The 14,880-nt window shown below is 42.1% G+C and overlaps 2 protein-coding genes across 2 annotated transcripts in view; one reads left to right on the top strand and one right to left on the bottom strand.

Annotated features, from left to right (window-relative positions):
* Nucleotides 1-859: 859 nt before the first annotated feature.
* LOC124255743 (zinc finger C4H2 domain-containing protein-like) lies at nucleotides 860-12,033 on the bottom strand. The gene is made up of 5 exons (XM_046689648.1): nucleotides 11,930-12,033; nucleotides 3,439-3,610; nucleotides 2,996-3,168; nucleotides 2,467-2,626; nucleotides 860-2,088 (listed from the first exon to the last, which is right to left on the bottom strand). The coding sequence occupies exons 1-5, from the start codon at nucleotides 11,986-11,988 to the stop codon at nucleotides 1,975-1,977; spliced, it is 678 nt and encodes a 225-aa protein (XP_046545604.1). The 5' UTR covers nucleotides 11,989-12,033; the 3' UTR covers nucleotides 860-1,974.
* Nucleotides 12,034-12,245: 212 nt separating this feature from the next.
* Nucleotides 12,246-14,880, top strand: part of LOC124255738 (DNA mismatch repair protein Msh2-like) — a 53,182-nt gene continuing 50,547 nt past the window's right edge. The window contains 2 exon segments of the mRNA XM_046689643.1: nucleotides 12,246-12,351; nucleotides 14,258-14,307. Coding sequence (XP_046545599.1) covers nucleotides 12,318-12,351; nucleotides 14,258-14,307 — 84 coding nt within the window. The 5' untranslated portion in view covers nucleotides 12,246-12,317.

The following is a 14,880-nucleotide window of genomic DNA, read 5'->3' as shown; positions in this document are numbered from 1 at the left end:
ATTGATACTTACACAATAGTGTGGTGAATATTGTATTCAAGGCTGGTCCAACTGAATGGGATAAAGTGACTTTGGGCAATTCTTTAAAAGTGACGCATGAATGCATACATGTACAAGGCTTTTCGCCACTTTGGTTCATCTCAAATAACAGTGATATTGCGCTTTAAATCAGGAATGATTGTGTGAGTGAATTTTAGACTTGAAGCCTCACACTCTGGCACAGCGATGACTAACATAACATCACTGCCACAGGCTAATTTGCATATCACGTGACCGGACTTTTCTCTTGTTTGTAAACAAACGCATATTCATAATAAGAGGAGACTGGACTCACGAGAGCTTTTCGGCGCTCTCTTCATATTGTTTTACATTGTTACATATATATTCTACCACAACTGCGACAGTAAGGTCTATGACAGTACGTATTTAGATATCAAACTGGCTGCATCGTTTGCTCTCCATCAGCTTCGATGACAGCACGTGGAGCCGTACAACCTATGTAAACAAAGAATCGCTACGAAATAGTGTTACATGTTTTGGATATTTTCTCAGTTTCAACTAAACCATTCTATTAAAGACGTTTGGTTAGATGTGTAGACTCGTCAAAAATTAAAGAGTAAAAGAAATCTGTACATTATATTGAATGGACAATGCAAGGTGTGACGAATCGTCACATTTTTCTCGCCTGTGGCAGAGGTACTAAGCTGGCTTGCCGCACGGAGCTCTGGGTAGGAGAGTGTTGAAGCCTCTCACGTCCTAATGGACTAAGGGAGACAACCCTTCACGTCAATTTGCCGTATCTTTTGTCCCTCATATCACAGTTAGAAGAACACTGTGCCAAACACTAAAAGACGCACCATTGTCATGTGAAATATTAAGGTTTTATTAAAATAATGATGATTTATCAAAATATACATGGTAAATGAGATTGCAAAATATACATAAAACTCATGTAAAATAAAGTTTCAACAACAGAGGCAAGATAGAAAACTGTCCTATTTCCATGGAAACTAACAATTTGGTTGCAGCTAAGACACTCAGTACAAGACAGAACAGACTCATTGCAACTCAGGGTGACACAAAACACAACCACTAAGAGAGATCAAATACTTCTTCCCTCAATATACTGGTCTACAGATTTGTTATTGACATAGTCTGGGAGGAAACGATAAACAAACATGCCACATCACATGTAAGTTCCCTGTTCTTCAAACATGTGAATGGGGATAGGCTGCCATGTGTGCAATGTTAAACTGGTCTTGAATGCACAGTTCATGAAGACACACTACTCAAGTTTGCTTCTCAAAATTTACCACTGTGGAAATGTTTCTTAAAATAATCAGTCCATAACAAAATGGAAACCGTGTGGTTGTGTGAGGCCACAGAATGCCCGGAACTAGAGAATCACTGATGTAGTGAGACTCATTTTCCATGTCAAGTCTAGACACCCCAAATGATATTTTACCAGTCCACAATATCTTTTAACATCAGACAAAATAATTCCAGCTAGTGGGCAAGTGCTTTGTTGCATCCCTGGACATATGTTCTCACCGTTTTCACCATCACTGACGTCAGTGAACACAATCATCGACTAAACATTGCTACAGGTTGCTAAATTAGGATACTTCTGACAGAGAACAGTCTCACACTTCAGATAACTAAGTTATGCTAAGTATAAATCATGACAAAACATTCTTGTCCTTCAGTTGTCCTGGGAGAGTAAGGGACATTTCCTTGCAACATATAACTTAGGGTCCCAATGCCATTCATTAAGTAACACTACCACTGCTGTGAATGGAGTTTCAAGACAATCTTTGGATAGAACTACAGGGTTGCCATGTATGTGGGCCATAGTGGAATGCTACCGGTAAGTGTCTAGATATTACGAGGCACCTGTCCCATCTCTCGCATCCTCCAGACATTCACTACACACACAGACAACAAACAGACAACACACAGACACACATAGATGTATCATTCGTCAAGTTTGCGTTTTGGCTTCTTTGGGTTTCTGGATCGACTTTTAGCTTTGCAGAGCGGACATATTGGAGCATTGCGGTGAATCTGTTGGTGGCACGACAGACAAGCCTAAAAGGAAACAGAACAACCAGGATGTAGCGATTAGTCGTTCAGTGAAATGTATGAAGATGAATATGTACACATAAGAAATTAATGATAAACAATTATACTCATCAGTTTGGACTGTAACAAAGTACTTTACTTATATTTGACCCTACTTACGAATGAAAACACCACATATATTCCATGCTGTGTTGAACAAGAGATCCCTGTTAGACAGAGTGATCTAAGCTCATATACTTTAACCTACAAGTGTTACTTCAGCTAAGAGCACTAGTGGGATGACAAATAGGACAGTTAGCATCTTCAGATGGGATTCTGTGTCTGTTGGTTCCAGTCTGGGAGCTAACTATTGGAAATCCACAACTGCAGGACGATCATACATACCTTCATTGGTGGTGGCTGTTGTCTGAATGCCTGCCTGTCTGTTGTCTTGGCTCGTGGGACCTGTATCTGTTGTGCAGCAGCAGCAGCAACGGCCAGTGACTGTGGCAGAGGAGGCTCTGAGGGTTCACTCTGCCAATCGAGGTTGGACTTCTCAAAAAATCTACAACAGTCATGGTACATAACTAACTATGTTCAGTGAATCACCTGTACAATCACAGAAGAATCACATTCACTGAATCACCAAAACAATCTCTGACAAACAGTTCAATTAAACACAAGTAGCTCTGAGACAAATAACATTTGTTGAAACACAAGCACAATCTCCGATTTACTTTCTTCAGTGAATCACCTGTACAATCACAGAAGAATCACATTCACTGAATCACCAAAACAATCTCCGACAAACAGTTCAATTAAACACAAGTAGCTCGGAGACAAATAACATTTGTTGAAACACAAGCACAATCTCTGACTTACTTTCTTCAGTGAATCACATGTACAATCTCTGACAATGGGAATTACTACTCACTCTGGCTTTAGCTTGTCATCATCTTCATGGATGTCAGGAAGCTTTGACAGACCGATGTTGGATCTGATGGAGTCAACATCTTCTTTGAGAGGCCGGTATTCTTCATACATCTTCTTGGCAGATTCAAGTGCCCGGTTTCTCTCCTCTTCCGCCTGCTTGATTGTTGTCTCCATCTGTCAACAGATAAACACACTGTGATATTGTGTGGACTATTACCATCGGAGCTGACAAGATAAATCCGAACTGTACTAGACTCTGACTTCAGACAAGTTCCATGAACCACTGACATTGATGCATGTGGAACATGCTAATTTCTAGGCTGAAAGTAAATACCATGAAAAATAATACTAAGGACACAGTCATGATTGAATATAATGATAAACAGAAATGACAAAGCCTACAGTACAAGTAGGTACTGTCTATATACCACATCAATCACTCACCATGTTGATGTCAGCATGTATGAGACGAAGCTCCTCCACATGCGCCATCTTCTCCTGCAGCAGCAGCTCCATCTCCTGACGATATTCGCACAGGAAGTTCTCCTCGCTCTCCGTTATCTCCACTTCCTGTCGCAAACGGTTTTTCACTTTCTCAAATTGTAGAGTGCGACTTCTGATAAGACAAAAACAAAAGTAGGATAGGTATTGTACTTCCAAAGAATTCAATATGGCACAGATTATCTTGTCATGTTTGTACCATGTGTAATGGGTTCGAAATTAATATGTATTTTTACCAGTCTGCAAAAACGATCGGCTGCAGAGTTGCAATCTGCCTAATACTGTAAAAGAGCCTCAATCACAGTGCTTCCTGAATATTACTTTTGTCGGACTGGCAGACTGTCAACACTAAATGTAATGGAGACGGAGAATTGGAAATTTTACTATAAATTGTATATTTGTATACTTATCCTATCTCACGGTAAGCACCTCTCTTCTTCTACGACCATGTGTGGAAATGTGCTGTAGGCTAAGTTGAATCAAAACTTCCTAGCCTCTGACCACCTGATCTCTGACTGACTGACTGAGTTTAGTTTTACGCCGCTTTTAGCAATATTCCAGCAATATCACGGCGGGGGACACCAGAAATGGGCTTAACACATTGTGCCCATGTGGGGAATCGAACCCGGGCCTTCGCGGTGACGAGCCAACGCTTTAACCACTAGGCTACCCCACCGGCCCACCTGATCTCTGCCCCCACTCAGATAGCAGACCTGTCAATCACCTCAATAAGTGTGCCGATCGTGCAGATGATCATCTGACATTCTGTGCCTGTCATTCTCGTCTTGGAACGTCCAGTAATGTGTAATGTGGGGCAGGTCAGGTGGGTATCCAACGCGTGAGATAGGATAAGTATATAAATATACAATTTATAGTAAAATTTCCAAATTTTTAAACTTATCCTATCTCACGGTATGCATTATCCCTAGGTTGGCTGGTAGGCCGCAGATTACCCTGTGTCAACTCTACAACCGTGAGGTCGCATAACACAAGGAGACCAGGAGAAAGCACTAACTCCCGATATGCTACCTCCAAACTTGTGATGTGTTGCTCCTGATAACCCCTTAGCTTACACAGCACAAAAACTCTAGGGGAGTGGGCGGAGATAGGAACTGCAGACGACAACTGCTGTGCCAGAACCAATGGACCCAGTTGGTGAAGACCTTCCACGCCAGTGACAGACAGATCCCGGAGGTAGGGTGAGACGAAAACCGTGTCCAAACTCCAAAAACAACCCTCCATGATGCCGTGAAGGGAACAGTTCTGTGTAACGCCATCGTAGAGGTCAAGGTTCTTGTCTCAAGAGGGTTGGCCGTAGTAGGAGGAGGAAGTTCAGCATAGGTGTAGGCACGAAGGATGGTAGATCACATCCAGAAGGTCAATGTGGTACAGTTGGAGGCAGTTAAAAGACCTGTAAAGTCCGGACAGGATATAGGGAGAGATCCTTGGTGTCGTCAGGGCCCAGAATAGTAGACAGCGGCAGGAAGGCGAATAGTCTGTCCGGCTGTCCAGGCAACTGGTTTCAGCGACGAGATCCCACCTCAAACCAGGGTGGCCTTTGGCATGTCTGGTCCTCTCGAAGCGCAACCTGGTGACCTCTAGATTTCAGCTCGGAAATGCAGGCAGCAGGCTCAAAAGCCAGGAGAAAGAAAGTGTTAAACATGACATGCTTGAAATCCTTCTCTGCCAGAGGTTCATACTCCTCTGACGTGAGATGATTAAAACCACGGAAAGCTCACAGGCTGACGGACGGACTTCTGGGATTGATCAGCAGCTTTGTAAGATCTGAGGGAGAGAGTGGAGCTCAGGGACAGTTGACACCTTTGCACCCGTAGCCGACGCAATAACTGTGTTACGCATGGCCAGGTATGTAGACAAAGTAGGACCCTTCAATTCCTTGGAAGTTCTAGGATGCTGGAGGTGTCCATCTGAGGCGATGCTGTACTGGGAGATACAATACCCATCGTCTTGCAGTACGCTTCAAAATTCTTCCAGAGTCATCACAGAGTGGCCTGGTAGAAGTTCGGGGCGCCGTGGTAATCGCCGTAGTGACTTGCTTGGAATATCCCTTTGCAGTTAGCGATTCATGTAAATGCACCAGTGCGAGCGGAGCCCAATGCAGCTGATCGGAGTGAAGATGAACCAGAAGATTGGCTTGATCGGGAAGTGGTACTGGAATCAGTATCATCCGCTGCGTCGTGCGTAACTTGCGCAGTATGCGTGGAAGTAGTGCCACTGGGGGAAACGCATACGCGTTCAAGTCATCCCTGGGATGTGATTGGCTCGGACCGTGATGTTGAGAGAGTCCACTAATTGGAAAAAAAGTTGTGTCCACTGAAGAAGCTGAGGAGACCCCGTGGATCCCATTCGATTGATGTGCCACACGACTGCAGCATAGTCCAATCAAATCAAAAGCTTGGTTGATTGTAACAGGTGTTGCCAATGAGTGATCGCAAGAATCACTGCCCTGAGCTCCAAAACGTTGATGTGACATATGCAATCTGCGGGAAACCACAGCCCTGCCACCTGCTGATCGAGAAAGTATGCTCCCTACCCGTGTAGAGAAGCGTCTACGTACAGGTGATGTACTGGAGCAAACGGTCTTAAAGAGACTTCACCGCAAACATTCAACACGTTCAAACACCACTGGGGATGGGGATGGAACACTGAACAAAGAGAGATCAATGCGTGAGCGTCGCCGATCCTGATGTGTGGACACAGAAAATATTGGAGAGGCCGTAGTTGAAGCTATCCCCTCAGAGTCACAACTTGACCTGACGTCAACAGAAAAAGGTCTGTAACTGATGAAGAACCTTGGGTTGTGAAAGCGCTAGGGGTACCATAAAAACTCCAGCGCAGACATTCAGTTCGTCGAGCCACCACTGAAGGACTGGACGAAGCGGTTCTGGAAAGCGACTCAATTCCTTCAGGTTCAATTGACAGCCTCGAGATATGGGCGTAGAAATCGCTGAAGTAGGAGAAGGCCTCTGTACGTTGAGGCTTGAGCTGATATCAAAAGGCCTAGTAACTACTGCCACTGAAGAAGAAATCTCTCCAGAGATAGGAGACATTCAACTAGTCAACTGGGATTGTCAATCAACCAGGCGAGACCCAAGCCATAGAATCTGGGTAAAGTGACGCTAGCTTCTTGACCAAACATCACTGCTGGTACCACACGCAGAAACTGTGCATAAACAGACCAGCTTGATATTTAGGAATATTGTACGGCGCTTCTTGTTACTGTATACAGACTACTCGTAGCAGCTTTGTGGTGTATCGCTGGGTGTAATCGTGGTCTGTTTCGTCAACCTCAGCACCCTTCGTTTCACATCATAGTCAAGTTTCTGGACAAAAATGTCAAACCAGGTTGTTGTAAAGCTTATATCTATGTCGAAGGGTAGATTCAGTGAATCGAATCATTCATCAAAGGTGAAGATCGGATGGTAGATGACGGAGGAATCTTAAAAATCTGGGACCAGCAATCACCGCCATAATGTAGAGGCCTGCGCTGCTGACATAACTACTACCTCTGTACAACCCGCCGAAACGATGCACTAACTGGAAGCGCCGTACTGGATGAAAGCGTTGATACAGAAGAGCGCGGCGCACTGGATGGACACGATGATACAGAAGAGAGCGGCGCACTGGAGTAAAGCGGCACTCTGGATGGAAGCGTTGATACATAAGAAAGTGTCGCACTGGATGGAAGCGTTGATACATAAGAGAGCGGCATACTGGAGCAAAGCGGCACTCTGAATACGATCGGCGCACTAGTAGATAACCAGGAAGTGAATGAAAGCGGCGCATTGGGAAAAAGCGGCGCACTGGACTGAAATCATTGGTGTGTAGAGTTGAGCTAATCAAAACCCAAGGTGCGCTCTGCAGCGCCGAACTGAATGAAAGCGGTGCATTGGAGTGAACGCTCTGTCTGTTTATAAACACCTTAGAAGCAGGAAGCGTAACCCCAAAGTCCTGAGCACCGGTAAAACTGTAGAAATGAGGTATCAACGCCGAAGTTGGAAAAAAATGTTGAAGTAGAACTGCAGTAGACAAAGTCGCTGTAGGTACCGGAGTGTGCGAACTAGTAAACAAGCCATGATGACAGTATGCGCATAGAGGTAACCAGATGATTCGGTGAAAGCTGACAGTTCAGCAAACACTGTTGGATTGGCGAATATTGTTGGAGTGGCGATCTAGTATGGTGCGGCGATCAGGATCGATTAGGTGATCTGGTTCGGTACTGTGATCCGGTTTGGTCAAGTGATCTGGTTTTAGAGCGCTGAGTCAATCGGGACCGGTGCATTCGTATCAAACGTCGTACCAAACAGTAATGGTGTACTGGACTGAAAGGTGTTCCAATCAAAAAACAGTTCACTAAGTTGAATCGTTGTTTCAATCGAAAACAGAACACTGGTCTGAAGCGTTGATCCAATCGAATGCGCCGCACAGGGCTAATGAGTTGGACCGAACGAGAGCTGTGACCTGAAGTGAAATGATGCACTGGTTTCTTCTTCCCTTGTGAGAGTGACGCATTGGTACAAAGTGATGACTGGACAGCAAGCGGCGTACTGGAACTAGGCGGTGGTTCAGAGACAGGTGTGCAAGGTACGGGAAAGGTGTTGAAAGCGCCGCACTGGATACTACCGTCACGCCTGATGTCACCTCAGAAAGATATGAGAGCGCCACACTGGAACAAAGCGCTGCATTAAAAGCAAGCGGCGCATAGGTTGAAGCGCTGAACTGATCCCTGTGGTTGAAAGCGCCAAACTGACTGCACTCGCCACATGAGAGTGAACGATTTCACCAAGCGCACCCACCATAGCAGAGGCGGGTGGAGCACTCAACCAAAGCGATGCACTGGAAACAACCACCTGCCAAGGTAGAAGGCCGAGACTGTGCTACAGAGGTTGTTAGCACTACCACTCACGGAGGAGTAAAACTTGTCTGGACACGGGACTAGACATTGAAGACGAACGAGACGACGGAGATACTCGCTCAAGTAGGAGTCTGAGGCCACCTCTAAAAAAAAATAATCTTCGTCCGAGGACGGTGATTAGATCGACAAACTACTCTCATCAAACGGCGTTCTGATTTAGCACACTTAGAAGTAAGGACCTTCAGCAGTTGTACGCCAATCTCTGTCCGATCTACGTCTAGATGCAACCCGTCGATATTCAGAAAAAAAACATCATCATTCAAGTGTGAACAAACAAAACACCGATGTGACCAACTACAAAAGCCTATACAATCCACACACAAAGCGTGGATCAGCTGGGAGAAGTTTCTGTTGCACTGACCACAACAAAGTTTGCGCTTCTTAGAAGAACTTCGATTCGATTTATTTCACATATTAACAATCAAATAATGTCTTACTGAGAGAACAACACACTTACACACGGTGTAGTGACAAGAAAGAGAATGATAGGCACAGAACGTCACGGTAATCATCTGAGCGATCGGCAAGCTTGAGATGATTGACAGGTCTGTTATCGGAGTGAGGGAAGAGGTCAGGTGGTCAGAGCCGGGAAGTTTTGATTCAACTTAGCCTACAGCATGTTTCCACACATGGTCGTAGAAGAAGAAGAGAGGTGCATACCGTGAGATAGAATAAGTTTAAAAATTTTATACTTAAGAATTTCAAGTTGCCAAGTTCATTTGTCATCATGACTTATCATGTCATGAAACATAAAAACAAGAAAATATTTGAACATGTTAGCTAAAGACAATAAGAAACATAATTTTGTTCATTTAGGCATATTTCCAGAGAAAAATATTATCAGCAACAAGAACACCTATCATGTTAACGAAACACATTCCTGATAACCAGGATCAATTTCTGTTGTTGCAGAATTTTTGCCATAATCTGAACTCATCTGCACTTGGCAATGTCAGTGCTGTATTATCATTAAAATAAATAACAGTTCATCTAATAAAATACTAACTTTCTACATTGCTGTGGCTGTATTGCTAACAGAATTGCAGTGTCAATAAACGCAGCACATTTTGTGTTTTACATTCATAACTCTAATAAACAACCAGGGGTTGTATTAACAACCAGTAAATCTCTCACAGACTGATCTTAGACACTGGTCTGGAGCCCAAGTCAAGCAATGTTCTGTTCAGTCTAGTATGTTCCATTGATAGAGTCCACAGAATAACACTAAAGCTGTGTAAATGATTAAAGGAGGCAAGTTTGGGCGTCCAACACTGCAGTTAAACGGGTACAGCTTATAGAACTAATCATGGCTACATTGCTGGCTGTGACAATCATAGTGTAAGAAGGAACCAGCATGCCTTAGAGTGTGATCAATGTCAGTCATGGACACACAGGGTTTGTGGCACAGAGATGACTCATGAAGACTACTTTGACTTACGTAAGGCAACTGTTGCCAAGACCAAGTCCACAGGAGACAGAGTGCCAGGCAAATACCCACACACACAGCAGAGGCAGGCAAACTTATCTCAGTCCAAGTAAGAGCTCAGGTGAGTAGTACTTCCTATTGATTGATTCCTAATTAGTAGTTAATTGTACCATAACTGTTAACGAACTGTTAATTGAACAGATGCTTGAAGGGCCTTTAGAAGTTGGGAGGTAACACAACAACGTATGGTATGGATTTACCACTTCTTTAATATTTACAACACGACGTTTCTGGGCTACTTCTTGCCCGTTCATCAGTTGAATGACAGAATATGATACAAGCAAAATATATAGTATGTACAAGAAGCCAGTGAGATAGTATTACAGATTGAGATGTACAGAGATTAAGTGATGTGTTTAGATGAGATGAACAGAGTTCAAAGAGATGTTTATGCAAAGGACGTACAGAATGTTTATAGGTCAAAGTTCGCTGATGTAAAAATGTTGTAGTTTCATAGTCTTTCGTTGCCATTTTTACTGTTTCAGTAGGGAGGTAATGTATATTTATGTTGCTATTTCCATGATTAATGTGGACTTTTCTGCGTTTTTCTGCCCAGTGGGAAAGTTTTCTTTGGTAGGCCTGAAGTATTGGGCACTCTTTTATGATCTTTAGCATGTTGAGGCTTAGTTGTGATGTAGGGTATGTGTTAGCAATCTAATTCAACAAAATAGCCGAAATAAATTTGAGTGAGTGAGTTAGTTTAGCTTTACGCTGCTTTTAGCAATATTCCAGCAATATTATGGCAGGTGGCATCAGGAATGGACTTCACACATTGTACCCATGTGGGGAATCGAACCTGAATCTTTGGCGTGATGAGCAAACGCTTTAACCACTGGGCTACCCCATCGTCCCCAAATAAATTTGAGGAAATCCAATCAGGTTAACAAGTAAACATGGTGCTGATCAATTTGTCAACAACTTCTTTACATTTGTGACTGTACCCGTGGCCATGATGGTCCTATATTAATTGTATTAATTTATTTGCTTAGTGCTATTTCATTCCCACATCATACTAGTCCATCTGGTGTTTATTGAAATCTGAATAACTGCACCCAGTAAAATGCACTAAATCCCCAAGATGGGGGTTATTGTTTAAGTATTTATTGGAGTTGTTTTGGTGTTTCTAGCAGAGTGTTGAAAGTAATTCTGGGTATGTGGTTCTAGTGAAGCATTCCATAGCTGTGATATCCATCTGAAAGGATATAAGTTCGTATCTCAGATACTAATGGTGGATGGCACACGAGGCATGGTAAGAGTTCCGCCCATAACCCCTGCTTGAAATGTATCCTATTTATTATGATTATTTCTAGGGGTTAGGGTTTAGGTGTAAGGTTTAGCTTTAGGGTTAGCATTCTATAAAAAAAATTTAAAACCCATCTATTCCTAGGCATATAATGCACTTTACCGGGCGCAGCCCTCGCTGCTCCCTTTACGATCCTTAGGGTTAGGGTATGGCACCCTTTACGATCCTTAGGTTTAGGGCTAGGCACCCTTTCCGATCCTTAGGGTTAGGGGTTAGGGTTGGGGAACCCCAGCAGCGCTAATTAATCTGAAAAAGTGCGCCCGGTAAAGTGCAGTACTCCCGATAAAAATAACGGGGTTTACGGGGGGACATCTTTCCCGAAACAGTTACACTTAGACTGACTCGCAACTAACCCTGCTAGCGATTGGAAAGGTAGACAGCTCGTCAACATGGTCAAGGTTTCAACACAAGGAGTATTTGATCCCAAAACGCGCTTTGCTCAATCCCAGTTATCTGCTTAACCTGTTGGTGCTGCAACCGGTTAATGCGATCATATGTAGTTGTGTAATATTCTTTGTTCTGCTGTAGGAAATTAGAATTGATTTGTAGATAGACACGAATCCGAGTCGTTTGTTTCTCTACTGTCCTTTGCCATTATTAGCGATTCAACAAGAAAAATAACTATATTAACTTATAAAGACATCTGAGATAGCGTGCTGTGACCAGGCACAATGCATAAGTTAACGGTCATACATTCCTCATAACAAACCTTAATTCTTTCAGTTTTTCTAATTTGTTCAACATATCCATTTCTTTTTCATCCGCCATGTTGTCTGAATGCTGTCCGAAATGTCACGTGACAATGTGTTTCGAGATAAAGAAAATACAATCAGAATGTCCAAATGACGAAAGGGAGGTAATTTTGTAACACATTACCGGACCAAACCAATACCATTCTTCATACGGGGTTTAAAATGTAACATGTATTAAAACTTTGTGTCAAAATGATCTTTTGCATGACATACTTTTATCTTCGGTCTTCAGCCTATCACAAGGCTAGAGTTATGTAAAACGTAATGTATTTGTGAGGCAGTAACTTATAGTTTCCCGGATTTTAATTGACACCATTTCGCGCGAGATTTCCCGCGCATGTCAACATGGCTTTGCTACCGAAACAGGAGTTACAGTTAGGTAGGTGAAATATTAGTTTATGTGACAATGTCAATCGAATATTTTTATTGCTAAGCATGTCTAAATGTGTAAATCCTGGTTTCCACTGATTGGTAGCCATCGAATAGTTAAGCTTATAGACTTTTGAGTAAATCATAGGTAGATAGATCTCTTTCTTACTTGACACAAGTACTGCATGAGTAGATTTATATTTGTTCACTGGACATGGTCGGTTTCAACACACTGTACATCGAAATTATGATTGGTTTGCAGCCAAATAAACAGCCATTTCTACGAAAATAACCCAGATCGTAAAAAGATCAAGTAATGAAGTAATGAGGCATTTGGTGCGAGGCAATAATTTATCTGATATATGTTCTATCGGGGCTAGTTGTAATGGACAGAGGGTGTTTAAATGGATATCTTAAATTGTCAGTTTTGCACGGTCTTTCCAACCTAAAACGGGAGGTATAGAGAGGGACCACTAACATGTTTTCAATAAAGTGACAGGATGTACCTAGATGTTATCTTGGAGTTCTGCAATGTCGGATTCACTAGTCTGGTGGTGAGAGTTGAAAATGGATGATCTCAATTGAGTATTTGATGAATAATCATTGAAAAAAACTAGTAGTCTTCTGGACTAGTGCAAGTTTGTTTCCATTCGCCCGACTAACTTTTTACTCGCCTCAGGCTTGCGAGCGAGTGTAAACATCAAAACGCTGATTGTGTACGCAGCAAACATTGTGCGTGGAAAGTTAGAACTGACATTCAACAATGTGAGACATATTATCTTGCATAAGAAACAGAGAGACTGTTTCCAGATTGTTAATTGCAATACTGGAGTGATCACTGTCAGAAATGTGAAATATCTTAGACCCGTCCCATGTATGGAAGGTTATTCAGAGATATTAGAAGAAACCATCCAGGAACTGGTGCCTCGAGCTCCAAATATACATGTGACACTACCTGCTCCAGAGCAACCTAAACCTGTTGACACTGGACTTGGTGAGACAGAACATTCAGATGTTGGTCCAGACGTACCAATATCGAACGACCTTCAGGTTAGAGAACCACGACGTTCACAGAGAATCAGAAAACAACCTGAAGGATTTCAGGACTATGTCTTGAAATGAACTTTGAACTGTCATCGAATATAACTGAATGACTGAAAGATTTAAGAACAAGTTTATTCTTAAACTTTCTGTAATATATGTATATAATATATCAGAAAATCAATTCTGTGATATTGGGCTGGTGTTATTTGATATAACATATTTCGTAAATATCTTGTCATTGGTGAATCAAATGTTTTTAATATTGCATTATTTCGTAAATATCTTGTCATTGGTGAATTGAATGTTTGGTGTTATTTGATATTGCATTATTTCGTAAATATCTTGTCACTGGTGAATTGAATGAAAGTATGTTCACTGTATCAGGTATCTAGTAAGAGTAAACAAATATATATATTAATACATCATTTATTGGTAAGCTCTACAAATGTTATAATATATTTTCATATTAACATTTTACAGTTGTTGAGAGAATGATCAGAACCAACGTGTGAATGATTAAACATGGGAGGAATGTAGCGAAGTAATATTATACATCATGTGATGTAATGTGATGTAGTGCGCATGTGCGTGGCATACCACTCGGGAAGTAAAAGGCTTATCGTAAACACTTAGTTGTGTCTTCTCTCTTCCTGGGAACAACAAGTCATGCAGTGAAGAACCCATAGAACACTACAACGCTGTAATTCCAAACATTTTGGTTGTGTCACCATGGCGACATGTTGCACTACACACATATTTGTACAGGATATTGGGCTTGAAACTTTTGTGGTAAAATCACAAGCATGCATTTCTTAAAATCAGAAGTATTCTGAAATATATGATTCTCTGAACCATGCATTCTCTTGTTCCAGACACAGCCCAAGAGCAGGGATTCCTGTCTTTCTTCAGAAAACTGCCAGAGGTAGGTCACATGTCATGTTACCCACTTGCCACAGGGCAATGTGTCAGACGTGAGTGTTGTTCAGATGAATACCCTTTAGGAAACAATGTACTATGGTATAAATATCTAATCTTTAGAATTCTATGTGTGTAGAAAATATGTGAGGAAAGGAAGATGGGAGTGTGACAATGTGTAACTTGCTTTATGCTTATTTGACTTTTAGCATCTATATCATATATAATGGGAGACAAGGAAATACATGGGGGAAATTTTTTTGAAAACTTCTTATCAAACCTGGGTTTGATTCCCAACATGGGTACAATGTGTGAAGCCCATTTCTGGTGTCCCCTACTGTGATATTGCAGGAATATTGGTAAAAGCGGTGTAAAACCTCACTGTCACTAGTTCACACTTAATCAGACAGTAGGTGGTATATATAGATGACTTAGTAGTGATCTTTGTTACATATTTGTTTGTACCTTTATCTTTGGTATTTTTGCTGAAATACTTTGAGATTAACCAACAGCAATGTTTTCTGATATACTGTATGTATTAAACTGCTGACTACATACCCAGGTGAGCTTCAGCATCATG

The sequence above is a fragment of the Haliotis rubra genome, unplaced genomic scaffold (genome assembly GCF_003918875.1).
Source record: "Haliotis rubra isolate DU_JTF1 unplaced genomic scaffold, ASM391887v1 Scf608, whole genome shotgun sequence".
Lineage (NCBI taxonomy): Eukaryota > Metazoa > Mollusca > Gastropoda > Lepetellida > Haliotidae > Haliotis > Haliotis rubra.
The sequence above is the reverse complement of the archived record's forward strand: the minus strand, read 5'-3'. Positions and strand labels throughout refer to the sequence as shown.